This window comes from Melospiza melodia, chromosome 1, assembly GCF_035770615.1.
Source record: "Melospiza melodia melodia isolate bMelMel2 chromosome 1, bMelMel2.pri, whole genome shotgun sequence".
In the NCBI taxonomy this organism is placed as follows: Eukaryota; Metazoa; Chordata; class Aves; order Passeriformes; family Passerellidae; genus Melospiza; species Melospiza melodia.
This window is the reverse complement of record NC_086194.1, coordinates 102,357,594-102,379,399: the sequence shown is the minus strand read 5'-3', so window position 1 is coordinate 102,379,399 and position 21,806 is coordinate 102,357,594. Positions and strand designations below refer to the sequence as shown.

Genomic DNA, 21,806 nt, shown 5'->3' with positions numbered 1-21,806 from the left:
AACGTGGTTTATTAGCTTGTGAAACATCTGCATGTTTTTACAAAAGCTGGCTCATGCTAAAAAAAAACCAAAAAAAACCAAGAAAAAAAATCAAAGCAAGCAACATAAGTAGGATTAAATGAGACTTTTTTTACATTATTACTATGACAAAAACTGTGTGAAGAAAAATAAATATTAAAAGAAAATTTCTTCTGTTTGTACATAAAATGTTCAAGTGCTCAGTCCCTTGCCAAAGAAATGCTAACTAGCACATAAAGTACCAACAGGTTAAACCACAACAAGCTTTATTTTTCCACTGAAATTCCATCATTTTGTTCTGCTAGGATTTCATACATCTTTTGCTTTGCTTCTCACTTTTGTTCCTGCCTCTTTTAACCATAATACCAGATTACAAGACAAGACCTGAATGTGTTGTTTAGCATGTTTGGAAATCCTAAATAATCCACCCTACAAATTAAAACAAAGGTTTCAGTCACCTAACAGCTGATTTGGAGCTGCCAAAACTAGCATATCCAAGGAAACACATCTTTTGGATAATGGCTGTCCTGAGGCACTCTAACAGAATTAGAAGTGAAGTAGAAGGAAAGAAAAGGAAGTTAAGATCTGGGAAGAAAAAATATGAAGGAGTAATAATGGTAGGCTTGAAAATAAGGGGGAAAAATTGAATACTAGGTGTTGAAATAGTAAAGATATACTGGTGAAAGGAAAAAAAAAAGAACACTTTTGATTTAGAAACACAAGTTTTCTAAAGATTTGTTGAAGAATATTAGAAGATACCGAGGCAAAGAAGTGGCGCTACAATACTGAAGACAAAATAAGAAACTTTTCTAAAAGTCAACCTGAGAAGACTGTTTAAAGGTGTAAGACTGAAACCCAGTAACCTGGTATAACAGCAGGTTATACTATAACTACTATAACTATCAGCAGTATGATTTCTGTGCTCAGTTTGTAGTGTTTTTCTGATTGATTGGAGTGAGAAGGGGTCTCTTTGAATCAGCACAATTATAAACCTCTGTAATTTACAGATTTCTCCCTCATTAGTGAATTCAGCCTACTGATGCATGTCCTAACAAGGGAAAGCCATGAACTTCAATCTATGCATAGCAGCATAAACTGCAACAGCACCTCTTAGTGTAGTCTGTCAACAAGAATCTTTAGCACTTGAATTAGTTGTCAGGATATTGATCATGGCACAGAAGATGAAAGTAGGCAGCCCAAATTCTGTATATTAAAAGTGCTTGGTGTGTCACAGCTTTAAACATCAGCAACAAAACTGAATATTTATTAATATTGTAATTTTGATTAAATATAAGCTAACATCAGATATTGTTTCTATAATGGCAAATGAAATCTGAAAGTCTAATTAAAACATACACAAGTTGTTTCACAAATCACAAGGACAGCCTTACCTGAAAGCATTTTACTTTTCTGTACTCAGCTGTGTATACTATTACTTCATGAATTAATAGGGACAGTACTGAACCTAAAGTTAGTTAATTTTAAATTGTATTAATGAATACTATGAAAATCCACTCTAAAAAAATCACAGCAGAGTAAGGCAACATCAGATCTGTATGGCCTGGGACAAAGGCTAATCTGGAATTAAAAGGGATAATATGACTTATATAATAAGGGGGCCAGAAAAAGGACAAAAACAGATGCATATTTATGTGTAGCTATGAAGCTCAGGAATATCTTGATTATCTGCTTTAAAACATCTGTTTACCTTCATCTTGCAGAGGAATTCAGGAAACAGAAATAAAACATACCTGTATTAGAGAGAGATCCTCAAGATTCAATCTGAAGAGGTAGTTTCTGGGGGTTAAAAAAAATAGCAGATAAAAATGAATTGTTACTAATGTTTCAATGAAAAACCCAAATGTTACCACTGTTTAAATAAAAACATAATTAATTACTATAAAGGCAGAAAAAAAATTAGAAGTGACAGGTATTCAGGGCTTCAGATTCTTTCAGAGGCTGTCTTAATATGCAGCCCTTTGGGATAAGGACTAAGTTAATTTCTAAAACAGATCTTCAGTCTGAAGGTCTGGCTGAACATGAATGAAGTAGATATTTATACCGCATGCATGTACATCTGATTCATTGCTGCAGTGTTCTTTTAGAATCAACGGGAAGAAATACTCAGAGGTTTGGCAGATCCATGGCACCAGTGCTGGATGGCTCCATCAGAACACACGGACAGGCTAAAGCTCTCCATTCCTCCCCACAAAGATGGGAACTTCATGCAATTAGCTCAGCCACATGCATGTAAACTCTGAAGCACAGGATCCCAGTATGATGGCAAATCTGTACAAGCCCATGAGTTTTCACAATTTGGAGCAAAGTCTTGCCCTACGTGGTCTCACGCTTCTCCAAAGCCTAAAAATGCTTTCCCACAGACAGCAGGAGCTACACACAGACCAACCAAGAACAGGTTTCAAAAGCCTGTACATCTATTTCAAAAATATTTCTCATCCTGCCTTTTCTCTACAGCAGCATCACTGCACCTACAGACCTTGGGAGGGGTCCAGGCAAACCACAAGCAAGAAATATTCCTCCTCTGACATTACTTTCTTTCTTTCTTAGTTCTTATCACACCTCTTCTTCTTCTTTTCATTATTCATTTTTTCTACTGCATCTTCACAGAAGTAATATCCCATAGTCCTCTTTTGCCTGTTACGTTATTTAAAACAATTCTGATTTTCCAATGCTACTAAAGAGTGATAACATTTTAGAGATGAAAATAAAAAGGATTTTTAAATAATAATATAAATTACTTCCATCCTAATTTATTCATAACAAATATGCTACACAATTGATAAGATTTTTAAAAATTCACTTCAAGTAAAAAAACCCACAAATGCTAAAGAGATGAGTGAATTTAAACTTGAACTTTAAATATTTGCAATATTCATTAATGATTTGCAATATTAAATCCATGTAACTTATAGGCGTGTAATCAAAATTAAAATTAGGCCAATTTTTTTTATATAATAATTCTAATTCTTTTCCAAGAGGTATGAGGTATTGTTAATGGGCACAGAACCTGTAGTTTACATCTCTTTTTTTTTTTTTTTTTTTAATGAGACAGCAGAGTAGGGGAGAAAAGCAAAACCAAAATCTGTCTAACTCAGAAAGATAACCACCATGGACATCATGGCTGTCTTTATTTATGGACTCTCAGAAACAGCTATGAGTATTTATTTGTTGACTCTGGTACATGTATGGTCTACTTAAATTGTGGCTGTACATGAACCATCTCACTAGTCTTTCCTAGGAGTACTGCTAAACAAAATGCAGGAGGTGGGGTATTAAGAGCAAGAATCCACATGAAAGTAAAAGAAAGAAAATATTTATTATTACACAGTTAAATCAGCACAAAGAAATAGCTATAGTGCTTGAGTTTGCGTCATGAAGAGACCTGAAGTGGATAAGCAAAGAAAACAGTACTTTGCACAACAATGTGTACACACACAAAGCTTCACCAACAAGTTACATGGACGTGGACTTGAAAGACTGTCACCAAAACAGCAGGAACTAAGGCATTGTAGTCTTTCTAACACTTCTACACTTCCTATCTAAGGGCAAAAAATACCTTCACTTTCACAGAATGTCTTGCCCAGAATGTTTCAGCAGGGAGCATAAATACTTGGTCTGCCCCTCATCTTGGTGCATTTAAACTTTCATCACCCATCACTGTACTTCTTTCACTCCAATATGAATGAAACCAACTTCACTGCTGGTGCAAAACAACATTTTTTTTCTTCCAGTGAAAATGAACTGAATCCTCAGCAGGTGTAAATTGCTCTCTTAACTCAGTGGTATCAAATGGCACATAAATGCCCCATCTCACTCCACGAATAAATGCACTCTCTGTTGCAGAATATGTGAGCAGTCTCATCTCACATGTTAAGTTTTCGGGACCGTAGTTCATACAGATTTCAATTGCTATGTGTACTTCATCTTCAGATATCTGCTGAAAATTTATGCCTGATGAGGTCTTTTTAGGACAGATTATCAAATTAATAACATTTTCTTTGTCATCTTCCATTCTGACATCAATTCATCCTGTTAAAAAGTAAGCTATTGTCCCAAACTTAAAGATTCTAAACAAATAAATGCACAAACACAGTGCTAGCCTGAAGAAAAACAGACACTCAAAATTTTTCTTGCCTTTTTTTTTCCTAGAAAATGAGATTTTTATCCTATTCAGTAGAGCACAACGCTTCTACACATTAATATATTCAGTGTGAAATTAGAAAAATTGATCCTATAAGTGTTAGGGAGACTAAAATGTCTACATTCATGTGAATGATCAAGAGGCAGAGCTAATAAGTGTACATTTTTCAATTTCCTGTGGCTGCCAATAACCAATTAAAATATTTTTAGCTTTATAAAGCCAGCAGAAGGAAAATTGAACAAGAAAAGCAATGTGAAAGAGGCAGTAAAAACACCTCAGCAACATAAACTGGGCAAATGGACAGCACAGATTGACTGTGACTACATAAATAATCCTGGGCTAAGTGTCAAACTAGCACTCAGAGAGCAATCAGAGTTATTCCTACCTAGATGTGCCCACTTCAGTAAAACTTGCAGGACTTCATCTAGCTTTACAAATCCAACAGTTTAACATTTTAAAGCATGCATCACTAGAATGTGAGAACTCAGTCAGAAAGCACATATACAACAAAATATCTAAAATAAAATTAAAGAAATGAGCATGACAGTAAAAAAACACATTGGAAATGTAGTATTAATAAATCTGGCAGTCCAAAGAAAAAGTCATTGCCAATTTTCATTGCATGTGCAAAGCCATTATGCTCCTCACAAGATAGGTAACAACATTTTTTCAAAACGTTATTGAGATTATGCCCCAGACTGCCATTTTTCAACATTGGTTCAACTTTGTTCCATGGTATTTATGCTTTAAAGGCAACAAAAAATGAGAAAAAAAATGAAATTACATTTCTGAAGCGCAGATACTACCTCTTAGCATTCAGCCCTGCTTCTTTTCCAAATATGGTAGCAACGAGCAAGACAAATTTTGCACGCTGGAACTAAACTGATTTGACACTGGCGGTAATTGGCAAATTTGTTTCCATTTGGTGCTTAATGAATGAGGAAAGCAAATATGTTACATAAATCTGCAAACAGAAGGACACTTAATGAGAAGAAAACACAACTAACACTGAGATAAAGCAACATCCTTTACTCCTTCGGAGATCCAGCAGGCAGTAAGCATTTTGCTTTATATTCACAGCACTGAACAACTCTTCTAGCTCAGCTGTTATAATTAAAACCCATTAGTCAAGAGCCTGCTCAAACCCAAGGGTAAACACTTCCACTGTTATCAGTGGGAGCTGAATGAAAGCACACAAAAAGCATGCTGCAGTCACCTCCTTCACAACAATATATTTCAATCTATTGCCATGAATACGTTCAGTATGACTACAGCTAAAAGTATAAAACTAATCTTCTCTATGTTCCTGAACAATCCAAGTAAAAAAACAATTAAAAATTTGTAAAGATTCAAAAGTATATCATGTTAGTAACGGTTGTTAAATCCAGCATTTTACCTTTTTTTTTTGTGAAAGTGCAAGCTCTAAAAGCTGAATGGGACAACAATAAATACTTCTGTACTAGACACAGACATGAATTAGAAGAATATTAAGATGGCACACACAGTTCAGGGAGACATGGATTCAGGATTAGGCCTTTTAAAAAAAATGACAAAATATAATAATATCGCAGAAAATCTCCATAACCCATCTTAAACCCCCACATGCATTTGCATTTGAAAGCCTGAATCCAGAAACAGGGGTTTCAGCAAACTCAGACACTCGAGGTATGACCAGACATGCTGCCAAATCTCCTGGAAATAAACCAAAAAAAGATTACTTCCTGTTCACGTCTTTCAAGACACTATCTCACATGAAAGAATAAAATTTTATTCAATTCACTGGGAGAAAAAAGTAGTAAGACTAAAAATGTAAAGTATAAACTCCACAGGAGTTACCTATTAAGCAAAATTTCACAATTCCACAACTGAGATGGTTAAGTTCTGGATGAAAGGCAATTCTAGCTTTGCAGTGTTGTAAAGTCAGCAAGTGGAAAGAAAGTTTTACAAAACCAAAAAACTGTTAAGGGCAAAAGGAGATAATCAATATAAATAAAACTATAATGTACAAAATATATTTGGTTAAATTATAAGTCTATAGGAAAAATATCTAAAAAAGCCAAGGATTATATAGTGGAAATAAAAGAAACCTAGTACAAGTGTTCTAAGTTGAATCATTTATGAAAATGGTCAAACTACAAGAACAAAAAGCAGAATGGCTAAAAGTTATATACTATCTTCATTTTGCATGAAATGGAAGCCACAGCAAATGAGAATAATGAAATGAGAGGCTTACAGATAAATGCTAAAGATGTGAAAACATCATATGCACAGAGAAAAATATTTTCTGACTAGTAGGTTTTGTTGTTCCATCCTAAAAATTATGGAGATATTATTTCTGTTGTTCTTATTGCTCTTTTAAAATAATTTCTAAAATTACAGGTTTTCTAGAGGAATGAAGACGAACCCCAGTTTATTAATATTTGAAGTGGCAAAACGAAGTCTCACACAATAAAAAGCTGACCAGTGAAACAATGAGCTTGTCAAAATGAATAAGAAAATCTCTATAGGATTCAATTATGATAGAATCCAAATAAAAACTGAATTAACCCACTCAAAGATCTTGTGAAACCCAATTTCCTTCTCTGATGCTTTCTCCTCTGGATTAGTAAATTGTGCTTTGAATCCCTGTGGTTCCTCATGCAGGCTCAGCTACGCTGAAGATCCTAGAACACAGCACTCCTGCACAGATGTACAACAACAGCCAGATGTCACTTCTACGTATTTCTTGCTATGGGCTTCTCCAGAAAAAGCAGAAAAGTACCGGGTGCCCCTGCACCTCTGGAGGTCACCCTCCTCCTGAAGTCATGCCTTGTCACCTCAAACTTCCATTATCATCTTTCTCTGTTGGCCTTGACTTCTCACACACAGCACTCAAGATCCCCCCAGCTGGCAATGGCCTCACAACGTTTGACACCTGTGTGCCTCCAATGCATGCAGGTCAAGGGTGTTTCTGAGTATTATGTTGTAGTTCAGGTGAGTTTGTGAGGTCATTGAGCTATTAATTTAGTAAGCTGTTGTTGGATACAACTTTATCCTGAAATACCAGCTCAACCAAAATATTAATCCTGTATTTCATAATTGTGGCTAGCCAAATCTTTATTACTTTTTTATTGCTGCAACACATATGTCAAAGTACATGCCCCCAGTTTTTATATTTTGGCAGATATTACATATACTGTACAGTATTCACTCACATTAAGAGCCATGCAAATTCTATGTGGTCTTGTTACCATTTCATTGTTCAATATATTAATCTTCTGTTTCTTTTCAAGATTAATTTGAAATTATATTTAAACATTGTTGTTATATCTCATCCAAATGTCCCCCGACAATGGAAATGGGCTTAAAACCAGAAATTTTAGACAGTTTGAATATTTTGTGGTCTCCTACTACAGTAATTAACTTGGGCACATAGAGTTTGCTTGAGTTGCAGGTGGGGTGCAAGAAAGGTCAGTGGGAGAAGGTAAAGAGTCTAAAGTATCCACAGTTTGGATATTTTATTTTTCTTTTTTTTAATAACTGAAATGACAATGACAAAAGTTCCATTTACCCCTAATAAAGGGGTCATTTCTTTTTTGTTCTAACAGACGAGAACAAAAACTCAAGTCAACTCCAGGGCTTCTGTGATGATGCACCATGTCAGCTATTCTAATTAAAATGCCAAGACATCAAATCAGAACAAGAACAAGTAGGACTTTCGTGCAGTTAGTGAATTGCCTAGCATCACTCTGCAACAAGACTATTATCAGCATCGGTGCAAAGAAGGAGAAAACTGCAGAGTGGAACCAGGCATGAGCAGGAGACATATGAAGCTTTAGAAAATATTCAGGAGCCTGTTAGCAAGGTAGGAAAGACAAGCAGTAGGGGGGAAAAGACCTCCCTCTTTTTGCAGCACTTAGATGATAATTTCTCACAGATTTAGCATTAAACCAAACATTAGATTAGATTGTGTTAGATTAGCCCAGTTCAGTCAGTGGAAGGACATTGATTACCCTGAGCCAAGTGTTAAATGAGCAGTGATACCCAGATGGATGTTGAAAGAATAGAGCACCAATTCCCTCTGCCTGTATATTCTCCCTGTATCTGTAACCCTCAGAGTGCCTTATTAACAAGAAGCTCTCAGATTCTCCAGCTGGGAGCAGACAACAGTAAAAAGCAAACCTGTGTAGTTATTTATTCCTTTATTACAGATCCTTAAGCCACTGCTAATGAATCCTTTAATTTGGATTTCTGTTATTATGGCAAGTAGTGGTAATGGTTCAAATTAATGTTCCCAAACACACATCTAATTAAGGGAGAAGCCATACTGTTGTACTCCTTCATCGGTGAGATAAGGAGTGACTGAGGCAATAAGCCACCTCAAAGCAAGACATAATCCTAAAAACTAAGTTTAATTAACTTGAAGAAGAACGTACAGGAGAAAGCCACCACTATTAGGATACTCTGTGTAAAAAAAAAGAAAAAAAAAAAAAAAAAGTAAGGTATATCTAAGTATGTATTACTCAATTAAAAAGAAAGTTGGACAACCTTGAGACCTATTTCTGATATTAACTATATCATTTAAAAGTATAGCCCAACTTGAATTAAAAAAAAAAATAAAAAAATTGAGTTCATTCATTTTAGGAATGAACTCAATCCAGGCTGCTACCAGTTCAACATTTCAAGCATAGGAGGCTTGAGAAAAGAGGATAACTTCATTTCTCATTAAAAATAGACATAATTCTTCTCATATGGTTTGAATAAAACCACTGAGAAAACAAAATAAAAAGTCACTGAGAACAAAACAAAATAAAAAACCACTGAGAAATAAAAAGAAAGAAGAAAAATTTAAAAATTGTCCTTAACTACTGGATTTCAGACATACTTTTTGTCAACCCTCATTCAGCCAAAATGGATTAAACACTTTTAGCAATTTTTGGTTTATCAAAACTAGAGCTGCTACATGTTATGTACATTGCCAGGAGATGAGGAGGAAAAAAACTCAATGCACAATTTGTCTGGGCAATTCACAGACTGTTGTATCCTTCCCCTAATCTGGTCTTCTCCCTCTTTAACTGACCTTCCCAAAGAAACATATGGCAAAGCACTTTCACACAGCAAAGAAGACAAGGGTGTTCTTGGAGAAATCCATTACTCTTTAAGCCTACATTTCTGTGTTTCAAAATACAGAAATCACAATAATATTTTATTACATGCTAAATCAGTCCACCAAGTAACACAGAGAAAAATATTTCATCTGACTATTTTATTGGAATTTATCAGAATAAGATAAACAAGCAGTTTCTCATTTCCTTGAGCTTACTGAGGAGCTAATGCCCTGAGAGTAATCCTTCGCTGGTGCCACTTAATTATAAAAGTAAATTCTGCCCTGCCATATGGGTTGGCTTTTTTCTAAGAAAACAAATGAACTCCCAAGAAGGTTTCAGATTGCAATAGAACTCATTTATTTTTATCTGCCATGTCACATACAATATTAAGAACAATGCCTGGGGCACATTTTAAAGACACAGTTTCATGGGAGCATGGATTGCATGATTAATGTGAAGGCACGTACTAGTGTTGGAGCGGTACCACTCACTGATGGCTGCTGATGGTGTAAGGAAACTGAAACAAGGCCCCAACACTGACTCCAGATTAATCAACTCAATATCTACAGGAGAACTGGATGTTTTGCAAAACAAAACAAAAATTACCAACCATTATTACCTTCTCACAAAGAGTGGAAGACAACCTGAGGAAGCAGAGGGCGGGGAAAGGCAGATAGATACAATTGTAAGCCATCTATTTTTGCACAGCAACAGGATACCCACAGACATCAGAAAACCACCTTTATTTCCCAAACTGGACAAGCAAGACTAATCTCAGCCGTGTAGGCTGAACTTCCTAGTAATTCCCTGCTATGGTGAATACTATAGAAAAAAGTCCCTTGCATACTTTTAAAGACCTCCATATCAAAACTGTTTCTGTTCTAATTTTGTTTGCCTCAGCAAAATGTGACAAAACTCATTCCTTCTTGACTAAATTACTCATGGCCAACTTGAACTACCTGGTTTCCTGTCAACACTGCTCTTCCATTCATACTGCTACATCCTTTTCTAGGTGTACCTGCTGATGGATTTATGGGCAGGTGCTGTCCACACATTCAGGCCTTGTTTTCCTGCACCACATTTCCAACCCTCTTCTCATCTGCCTTTTAGCAATCCTTCCTTACATTCCAACTAATTTCATTAAACCTTGTTCAAGCATTGCATACTAGCACAATTTAAAGTCTCCAAAGAACCTTGTGCAAAGAGATCAAAAGTTCTCAATCACTCTGGGAGGCACCTTTTGGGGTATCATAGGATCATATCTGTCTTTCCATGTAGTTGCATTGGCAACTCCCAGCAGGAATGCAGTCTGGATCCCAGTTGGGATCTTTGCTACCATTCTCAATAAGACAAATCATAAACATCTTTAGAGGCTGTAGAACTTCATAAATGGAAAAAAGCCACCTGCCATGAATATCAATAATGGAAAAGGGATTTTAAAATTTCCAATAGTATCAAACTTCCACAATAGTATTTTGTTTGATTTCTAAGGCAGAGAAATTTGGGATCATTAAATCCATTATGGTGGAAAAAGCCAATTATAAACATAAGATGAACCAAAACACAGCTTCTGGCTGTGAAAAATCATTTATCTAGTTTAGAATACCACCAAATTACTAAAGCAGAATCCTGAAGGTGCAAGGATGGAGTGGGCTGACCCTGGCTGAAGACCATTTTCTCATCAAAACTGCTCTATCACTCCCTCCTCAACTGGGCAGGAAAAGAAAATAAAACAAAAGATGCATAATGACAGTCAGACATCACTCACTGATTACCTTCATGGGCAAATAGAAACAACTTAAAGATATTAACTGCATTTATTACCAATCAAGATCAGAGTAGACCTGATTATAGGCTGGGGACAGTGTGGCTGGACAGTGCCCAGGCAGAAAGGGACCTGGGGGTGCTGGTCCACAGCCAAAGGAATGTGAGCCAGCAGTGTGTCCTGGTGGCCAAGAAGGCCAAGGAAATCCTGACCTGTAACACAAATAGTGTGGCCAGCAGGAGCAGGGAGATCCTCCCTCCCCTGTACTGGGCACTGGTGAGGCCACACCTTGAGGCTGTGTCCAGTTCTGGCCCCTCAGTTTGGGAAGGAAAATGAGACTCTTGAGCACATCCAGAGAAGGGAACAAGGCCGGTGAGGGCTTGGAACACAATCCCATGAGGAACAACTGAGGGAGCCGGGGGTGTTTAGCCTGGAGAAAAGGAGACTCAGAGGTGACCTTATCACTCTCTACACCTTCCTGAAAGGTGGCTGTAGTCAGGTGGGGGTTGGTCTCTTTCTTCAGGCAGCAATGGACAGAACAAGAGGACACAATCTCAAGCTGCACTAAGGGAAATATAGGTTGGGTATTAGGAAAAAATTTTTCACAGAAAGGGTGATAAAATACTGCAATTGTCTGCCTGGGGAGGTCATGGAGTCACCATCCCTGGATGAGTTTAATAAAAGACTGGATGTGGCACTCGGTGCCATGGTTTAATTAAGGTGATAGGGATAGGTTGGACTCAATGATCCTGAACGCCTCCTCCAACCTAGTCATTCTGTGAATTCTGTGATTCACAATGAATAGATTCGGTCTACCTGCAGTGAAGACTACATGCAGAAAGAGTGTAATCAGTGAGATTATCAGTGTGATCGACACTTGCAGTGTTGGGACTACAGCACCCTGACAAGTGGCTGCCAGTCTCTGAATCTAGGACCCCATGATGTACAGGGACTCGTGGGGCACAATGCCTAAAGAACAGAAAGGTGTGTAGTGAAAGGGATGTACTGAAATCAATAATACATACAATTAGAGAAAACTGCAGGCAAGCTTAGGTATTCTAAAGGAAGATCTCCATGGCCAAACACAACACCAGAAAGGTTAAAATTTAGAATGGAAATGCAGAATAAGGAAAGGGAAAATCAATACCTTCTATGAACAAGTAACAGCCAACTATACTGAACTGCGTGAAACAAAATTGCTGTTATAATTTTAATAACCTTGAATTATTTTTTTTTTAATTTTAGTCAGAACAAGAGATATAAAGCTCTGAAGCATCATTGACTTTCAGGAAAAATACATCTTTTGATGTATGGGATCTTTAGCAAAAAAGCAGAATTAATAGCTGATTTTTTTGTAGTCACTGCTCATTCAACACAATCATCCCAAGCTTATGCCACAGTGATTTAAAAAGCTTCATCAAAAGCACTGGTTTAAATGAGCTTATTTTTTTCTCAGATTTGGACTCCAGATAAACAGTATAGAGAATAAAATAAGAGAGGAAGGAAAGAAAAGTATTTTTATTTTTTTAACAGTTATTGGAATATCTGTACAGAATGCACTAATCCAACACACATTTCCATGGGTCTGGGGCCTGGGGAGAGGCTCAGACAACTTATGATGACAGTCCTTACAGAGTAGCAGCAGTTGATAACCTCACACCTTGTTCCACTGGGTATCTTACAGGATTGAAAAACCAACATCAAGAAGGCACAGAAGACCCCACTTCATGTGGACCAAAGATATATGAATATACACACATGCCTATTTCCACACTCAGAAAGCTTTCCCCTGTAGATAAGCAACTTCCACTGGTCCATGGAATAAAGTTTTCTTGCAGTGCCTTTTATGACTCTGCATTTTGAACCTCATTTTCATCCAAGAAGCTAAGTGGAAAACAAATGTATTCCAATGCTAAAGTTAACAGATAAGTGAAGAGACTAGAACTTGGTTAATTCAAAAGCAAAATACATTCAGAAAGTGGGTGTGAATAATAAGTTTAGATGGTTACATTTTTGGCCAACCAAGATGTTTTACTACGCCCCGTATGCTAAGAGGGAAAAAAATACAGTGTTCAAGGACTGCCACAGCTTCAATGTTGACATCTAAGACAGTGTCACTGTTGATCACAGCTTGCAGAGTGCTCTCCTACTGTGCAAACAGTGACTATCACCAACTTTACCACTAGTTCTGCAGTCTTTAACAGATCGCTCCTGGCATCGGAGCGAATAATTATTAGAAACATCCCAACACAAAGAGCCACATTGTGTAGCCAAATTTGGGATCATCCCAAGCTTCATGCAATGGCAACTTTTGTCACATTGCCATATGGAACCTGCTTGTTCTACCAGATGCACACAAGGATTGTGTACTCCAGGACAGTTCTCCTAAAAATTAGGATAGTGTAAGCTATTATAAACCTTGATGCCAGGCAGACCGTCCATCTTGTAACTCCAGTTCTCAGGGACTAGAGAAATAAACATATATCACATTCAGTTTAGCGGGTCTAGAAAGCAGGGGAGTCACACGAGAGCACACTGATATTGGAATTTGGCTAAATACTGTTTATCAACAAAGAACAAAATCCAATCTGGTGCAACACAAAAAAGAAAACAGATGTCTCACCTTGCTCCAGCAATAAGCTCTTTTTGTCCTGGGTCAAATGTTAACTGTGAGAAGTCCACAGCATCTTCTGCTTTGAACACGTGCAGCCAAGGGGCAATTTCTAAAAACAATCAAGAAATACAACTTTTACTATAAATGTTATAGGTGTAGTATGTCAGATAGTCACCATTAAATCTGCAGATATTTCGAGTGGGTCTGCAAGTTTTCTCCTTATGTTCCTCTAAGGAAACATAGGAGACGTTCACCACCATGCCATTCAATTTATAATACAGGCCTGTAAAATATATAGGGCAGTCACCTGATACACACTTGAATCAAGTATCCATATTTTGTTCTGAATTGTCTTTCCTCCTTGGGTAAAGCAGAAAACACCACAGTACAACTGCAATTCACTGGGACGTACTCAAGTAAAGTTAGATTAAATTTCCATGCATTAAAAACAGCTGAGGTCTAGAGGATTGGGTTTTTTTAGTTAGCTATTTAGTTATTTCTTTTCTTTACAAAAGGATCTGATTAAGTGAAAAGGAATGAGGAAAACAAGCAGGTTTGACTTTTCATAATTTTTCACAATAAAAAGGTTGAGAAATGAGGGATGAAAAAGGAAAAATGTTTGACATTCTTTGAACTTTTTTTTTCACTTTCCTTTCTCAGACCAATTTAGTGCTACATTAAGCACGACAGACAAGCATGTGAATTACTGAAAATCAGCCAGGGGCATTACTTGTATTCAGAATACAGACATGTTCCTACTTTCAAATTTAAGCAAACATAAATAGTTGCAAATCAAATCTTTAAATATTTTCATTACTAGTTAATCCTTTTTTCATTCATATCACTAACTGGACATTAACAGTTTGCTAAATAAACACAATATTGTGGGAACAGAGCATAATTATCTTTTATTTTTAATTTTTTAAAATAGACATAGAATACAGAAAATTTCTGTAGAAATAGAAATGGTAGAAATGGCTCGCTAAAAATAAGTTCAGTTGTACAAAACTCTCATTCTCTAGAATTCTGAAATTTTCAAGACATCGATTGAAGCTTTTTTGTTTTGTTTTGCTGTTTTTTTTTTTAATGTAGACACAAAGCAGTGGGCTGGAACTTACATGAAAGGTGAAGAGGGCTGAGTATGTAGGCTCAATGGGCTGTGGCCTTATTTGAAGATTACAGGTGAAAAAGAGCCACTTGAAAGACCAAAATCAAGGTCATGGTCATGACCATTTAGAACATGGAGTCAAAACCAAGCCAACCCCCTGAGGGTGTGGCAGAAGTGCAATTGTTGACAATGGTATCATTAGCTGCAGCTCAGGTTAAAAACACTCATTCTAAGCTCGCTTCTTCACTCATGAGTATATTTTTGCTTTTGCAAATGTCTCAGTCGAAATAATCCATGTCTGGTGCCTGTTTCAGGATGATTTGTTCCTAATTTAAAGTTTTAGCACAAGTGGGCTATCCATTCCTAAGGAATGGGCCCAGGAGAAAAATGTTATTCTGAGTCAAAACGTGTTCAGCCATTGCAGACAACCATTAAATGCAGTGTGCAGAAGCTGCATCATCATATACTTTGGAAAAACAGATGGAACTGTGAAATAGAATCACTTGGGTGTCAGAAAAGTAACTTCTGCATTTTTAATGTCAGTCCATATTACATCTGGGCAATTTCAGGCTAGCAATGCCAGTTTGTACATGTTCTGCAGTACTTGTAGCTAAATTCACTCTTGATTTCCATCTGCATTGGATGGGTGCTCAAACCAGGATTCAGACACTGGGGTGGAAAGGGGATTTGGCCACATATTAGATAACTGTGATTACAGCTGCCATCAGCCATTACTGCAGATGCTGTGCAGAGAACCCAGCAGGATTCTGAGGGAGGAAAAACACTCATATACATTACAGGCCTGTATATATAGCCTTATACATACTTACTTATCTATTTTTATTTAAATATATATATGTATGGCTACACAGGCAAGCATAAAAGAGGTGTTTCCTAAACTTTTTGCACTTGATTTTGCAGCTTTAACTTTTCAATCATGCATTTCATATGAAACAACCAATTGTAAAGTTCTAAAACATTAAGAAATTAGGTAGGACATGAAGATGAGGAAATCTAGAGGTAAATCACAAAGAATCTCAGTTACTGGCAAAAGAAGGGGAAAAAAATAGAGAACAAAACAAAAAAAACATCCAGACCCACTGTGGAAACATCAGTCTCTGAAAGAGTGACAAGGTAAGCAGCTGAGAATGGAATTACCCCAGCTCTACATTGGTAGGACAAGTGAGAGCCTCGGTCATCTGAAAGAAGAGGAGAGGAGTGGCTCCCCACAGCATGAGAGGCCAGGGACAGCTCAGCACACAGAAATACTGCAGTGCCAGAAGGCCACAGGGAAGACTGAGATTCAAAGACTCTCAATTCTCTTCCACTTGTCCTGCTGTCTCAGCACGACACAATAAAGCTTCAAGGTACAGCAAGCAGGTGATTGAGACCACTTCCAGGTTTGGAGCAAGGGGCCAGGCAGGGCAAGGCAAGCCCTGGCTAGAGAACAAGAATGAGGACTTGCTAGGAAATCTCTCTGAAATCTGAATCCCCTTCAAAATATAAATTATTTTATCCTGTCTTTGTTGCATTCAGCAGTGCTCTTGCTTGAGGGAATAAGGTCAGGAAGAGCAAATGGCTGCCAGAGCTCTTCTTTTTCAGAAAACACTCTGAAACTGTATCTCTTGTGAGTCACAGTGGCAGCATGTGTCACACAGAAATAAGTATTTATGAGATAAAGCTACAACTTCATAACACTTTTGTAAGGGAAAATGAACAAAAACAGTGCCTGCAAAAATTTTTAAAAAGGCAATACAACCCCATGTACACAGCAAAAATAAAAGCTTATGTAACTAATTAACAGAATAGTTATGTTTCCTTTCACCAAAACAGTGAAATCTAGCTGAAAACCCATAGGTGAAACAAGACTTTTTAGTTTTGCTTTGAATTATCTCCTTAGAGTCAAAAAATCATAATTAGCTACTAAAGGCCTCGAATTATTTTTCTTCCAATTAAAATCATAATGTTAAAGTAGTAAGAAGTAATAATTTAAATTTATTAATGGTTTTCATGCAGATGCAACATGACAAGCTTTACACAATAACACAGCAGTACATTTTGTGTACTACAACAGTAGCATAAATAAATGTGTAAGGCAGTTAAGCTGCCCTGCCAAGACATAACCTAACAGTATTGTTTGCTGGTCACAGGTGACAACAGCAACATCCCTACACTTTCCCATCCTAACCCTCCCCTTCCTGACATTCCCCTCCCTCTCCTCTGCCCTGCCTTCATGTGAATTACAGTAAAACACCAAGCTCTTTATTGACTTCTCTCTTACTCCTGATACTGAGAAGACTTATTGAAACACACCTTCAGCCTGGACTTGTTTTTCCTTTAAAACTAAGTAGGCATGTTTGCCAATCTGCAGACATCAGTCTGGGACTCAAAGCTGTCCAGGGGAAACTATGATGGTACACATACAGTCATGACAGCAGGTGATTGCCAACACTCACTGCATCCTTTTGGTACATTCAAGACATATTTACCCTTAGAAAAACAACCAAAAAATTTTTCATTGCTGTTACAGGACTGAAATCTGCAGGACTTGTAACTCGAAAATATTCCCAAGAAAAATAGTTTCCCATGGAACTAAAAGATGGATGTTGAAAAAAAAAAAAAATCTTTCTGAGAGGGCTACAGCTCTCTTTCACACACTGGGAATCAGATGTTATGGGTTTTCCTGGGGGGTTTGAGCTTTGGGAGGGAGGGTTAATAGCTTCAATTTAATATAAAACAAAGTTTGTCGTGGTCCATAAATCGACAGCAAAGCAAACACACTGGATTCCACCCAGCTCAGAGGAAAGGTCAAGGAATTCTCTTTAAGATGTTTAAAGACAAAGGAAGTTAACAATCAAAGCTGTGCAGTAGGACATTAGATACTCATATTTAAAAAAAATGAAAGACTAGAAACCTGTCTCTGTTTTACTTTAAATTTAGCATCTGCCCAACAGGCCATGACTTGTTTGGTTTACATTGTTCCAAGGACTCCCCAAGGGTGGAACTCTTCAGTTCTTTGCAAATGAAACTGTAAAGTTCCCTCTAACCTAAGTTTCACTCTTCAGTACTTCAAAGTAGAGCTACAGTAAACACTAAAATAAATTGAGAAATTACTTACAAGGAATAGAATGGTATGTTTAGAACCAAATTCAGAGGTGATCTATAATAATAAAACTTTTCAAATAACGAAGTCCAAAGACAATAAGGACCTCCTGTTTTCATTTTAAAATTAACATAGATATTAAAAGTTTCAGTACTGTTTAGAGTGTATGTATGTGACACCTCGTGTCATGGTGTCCTTTTTGAAAATAATGAGCACAATTTAAACATATGCACAGCAGCACCTTCTTGAAGAAACTCTATTAGCAAAATAACAACGATAGCAATAATAATAGTAATACCACAACAATAATACCGCCACAATAACAATACAAAATAACACCATAGTTGAAAATTAGCAGATTTGCAATATTAACAGAAGTCTCTGGGTGGCATCAGTACAACAAACTCACTAATCTTATCAGAAGAAAATAAAAATATATTTCTGCATGCTAAAGCTATTTTACAATTAAATGTATCTAATCTAAGGATGATACAATAACTCCATCTTCCTGAAGCTGTGTGACAATTTTAGCCTTAGATCTCCTCCTATGATACTCAAGTTACACCACTATCCTGTTCAAAGGCAGCGAGACATGTCAGAAGTCTCCCCAGGGATGTGCCACGCTGCCTCCACTGCATCACCCCTGGTGGCATCACCACTGGTGCCCTGGTGACAGTGCCATTAACCCCAGGGGAATCTATTAAACAAGGTGTCAGGGCTGGCAAGAGGAAATCCACCTGTTCATTCACTCAGCATGTCCAGCCTGGGGGTTTCTTTACAACATTGGTTCTTGGAGGACACAGCCAGGAGCACTTGTAAACGCTCTGCTGTGGCGCTTCAGGACTCCACAGTCTCTATCTTAAAACTAGAACTGAAAAAAAACAAGATTTTCGTCAGCAGTTTCTGTGCACCACTGGTATTGATTCAGTGTGACTGTTCTCATCTTAAAATAATGTTATATTATAAATATATCTGTGAATAATAAATTCAATCAGAACTATTTCTGGTTAACAAGCATTGCTCCACGTTGGGAAAACAGGCAAGAAAGATGGCATAGACAGACTGTTGCAGAATATTTTACAATTCACTTTTGCCTATACTTTTTTCTTACACTTCCAGTGACCAGTTTTCCTACCTCTTTCACACTGTATTCCCTCCTCACGGAGATGTATTATACACACCCTTGCTGGTAAGTCATTGACTCACTGCAAATGAAAGGAAAAAAGGTGCTTCACAGCTCAAGTGAAGAAAGGAAATACATGCCAACACTATTCCACAGGTTCCAACTAAAAAGAGGACTCCATCAGGAAAGTTCAGCAAAAGAACAGCGGTATGACTTCTGAAACACAATTCACACCTCCACTTACCAGACAGGAGCTGAAGCCCAGTTTGTTAGAAATATAACTCATTTTTTAGAACTTGTACAAGGCATGTGCTTCTCTGCATTATGCAATGACTCCAATGTTTTAAATACTTTTGATCAATAGGTTTAAAAAAGAAAGTAAATACTGGGTAGAAAGCAACTATAGTTACAAACATGTACCTGACAATATAAGACATCATATACAGGTTTTTTTTTTTCCTCAGGTGACCTTCTGAAAATACAGCTGCAAACAAACTTCTGGATTAGGCATCAGGGCTTGTCTGGTTGCCATTGCAATGGAAAGAGACCCATTGCTGCACCTGAACAAACTACTTTGTGCACTCCTCAGGCTGCATTGCCATGAAGCTCCACCACAACTGTGGTGGTTTTATTTCTGGTACAAAGTCTTTAAACCCATACAAACGGAACTTATTCTTTATATACGTGTGAAGTCATGCTTTATTTTTACTTACTTTGAAGCAAATTCCTATTCTAACCTTAGCTTAGCTCTGTTGCAAAACAGGCCAGAGCAGACTTTTCCCAATTAATTTCTGTTGGATGCATTAACCATGAAATCATTAAAAGTGCCATTTCTTTTGAGAAAGAAAGTAAAAAATATGATAAAATAATCATAAACAAAAAAAAAACCTCATCAAACAACTATAATTAACACAGCAAATATTTTTGATTTCTCTTACAGAAAAGATTCATTCTACGGGTTACAGCACTCCAGCAAAAACAATATGCTAATCTATATTCATTACAAAATCTAAGCACAAACATCTGCCCTGCTCTTCTTCCATAAGGCCCACAGTAGTAGCCAAGCACTTGGAAGACAGCAGCTCACTGCAAAGCAGGAAGACCTGCCCATTACAGGCTGCTTTTCCTTTCATTCCAAACATATGCCTTCTACATGCAGAGTTATGTTGGTAGACCTGCTTCCAGGACCATGCACCTCCTCAGCTTTATGACCCTGACTGCTTATTGCAGAATTGTATCCCCAAGGTGTGTGCCTTGCCCATGCTGTGGAGCCTTATTCCACAGGTCTGGAGAAAATCCCACAGGGAGATAGTGCAGAGCGCCCCTTGCCTAGGCCGTACATCCAGAAGTGCTGGGGGATGCAAAGCAAATACAATGACAGCCCTGGGTCAGCAGTCTGGGTATCCATTAATCCTTCCTACATCCTCCTATTGCTGTCCTCCTTTAGCACGCATTGCAGGGGCAGACAAAATAATTATTAATGCATCCTACAATAGCAGAGCTCAAAGGTAGGACCTACACTTCATTTCTGGTTCCAGAGTTGAAGTTAAGTAGAAGGAGAAAGAAAATGCCCAAGTAACACAACATTAAGTACTAGGCACTTATGTACACCACCAGGATGAGTTAGAAGGCACCAGGAAGGTGCTTTTTCTTTAATTTTTCATACACAAAGAGGAAAAACTACTGCATCGAGAACCTTAGTCAAATAAATAAACAAGGAGTAAGCAAGTCTCTAACATTTACACCTCACAGAAAGAGACAAATGTTTTCAGGAAGAAAAAAATACAAATTGAAAAGATAATCCCATCTCAGTGTTCCAGCAAAATTCCTGGTCCACCTGTTATTAGAATGTAGTTGGCATGTCCACTTTTTCATAGATAAGGTACAAATATTCAAATGTCAGGCCTAAGGAGAGCCACAGATGTAAATAAATCTAATGGTCTGTGCTACCAGAAGGCTCTAACAATCTAATTGGAGTACATCAGAAGCAGGCTGGATATAACATTTGAGGAGAAGAGCAGTAGTTCAACAACAAAAAGACAGCATTGTCCAACACCATTTAATGCTTTTCTGTAAAATGAAAGGATTAGGACAGATGGATCTGTTACAGTACTCAGTATTGCATTTTAATGAAAAAGACATTTCATTTGCTATACAGAACTTATTTATACCAGGGCTGTGTACAGAATTAAGAGTATGTGGATGGACATCATAACTGAGACATGAAAGAATATGTTTACATGTTTACTCAAGCCCTTATTTTTAATAGAATTGAAAATTCAAAATATTTCCTATAGAAATGATTAATAAGTTTTAATCTGAAAAACACATTGAAAAATATAGGCATTCTGGTAATTAGTGATTGGACAGTAGGAACTCTATAGTTTCCAAAAAAGGTATCCAGGAAGATATAAGAAAACAAAACATCACTTCTTCCCTCCAGGGAAAAAAAAATTGTCTAGGCAGGATTATTTAATGCAATCCAGTCCTCTATAAAGGAAAAGATGAAGTTACAAAGTTGCCCAAAATGATTAAATCAGCAACCACAAACTAAAAGATTCCTCTTTTAAGTCTAACCACACTACATTTGGTTCTCCTTTGGAAACATGAAAATATGTCAGATCTCCATCTGCAGTTCAGAGCTCATCTTTGCTTATAGGGAGGGAGGAAGAAAGAAAGAAAGAAAAAAAGAACCAACAAAAAGACAAATCAACCTCAAAACTACAGATCCTTTTCCAGTTGCAGTATTCTGGAGGTCTCTAGATCCCATAAACGAACCAGCTGCCTTCCTTCCACTAAGCAATAAATCTTAATACAGTCCTGAAG

General features: G+C 37.3%; 1 protein-coding gene across 5 annotated transcripts in view; it reads right to left on the bottom strand.

Annotated features, from left to right (window-relative positions):
- SEMA5A (semaphorin 5A) overlaps window positions 1–21,806 on the bottom strand; it is a 314,341-nt gene that overhangs the window by 183,323 nt on the left and 109,212 nt on the right. For all 5 annotated transcript variants that reach the window (XM_063162897.1, XM_063162890.1, XM_063162903.1 and 2 more), the window contains 2 exons: window positions 13,656–13,755; window positions 1,770–1,815 (listed from right to left, as the gene is read on the bottom strand). In XM_063162897.1, the coding sequence (XP_063018967.1) occupies window positions 1,770–1,815; window positions 13,656–13,755 (146 nt within the window). The remainder of the gene's footprint in view (window positions 1–1,769; window positions 1,816–13,655; window positions 13,756–21,806) is intronic.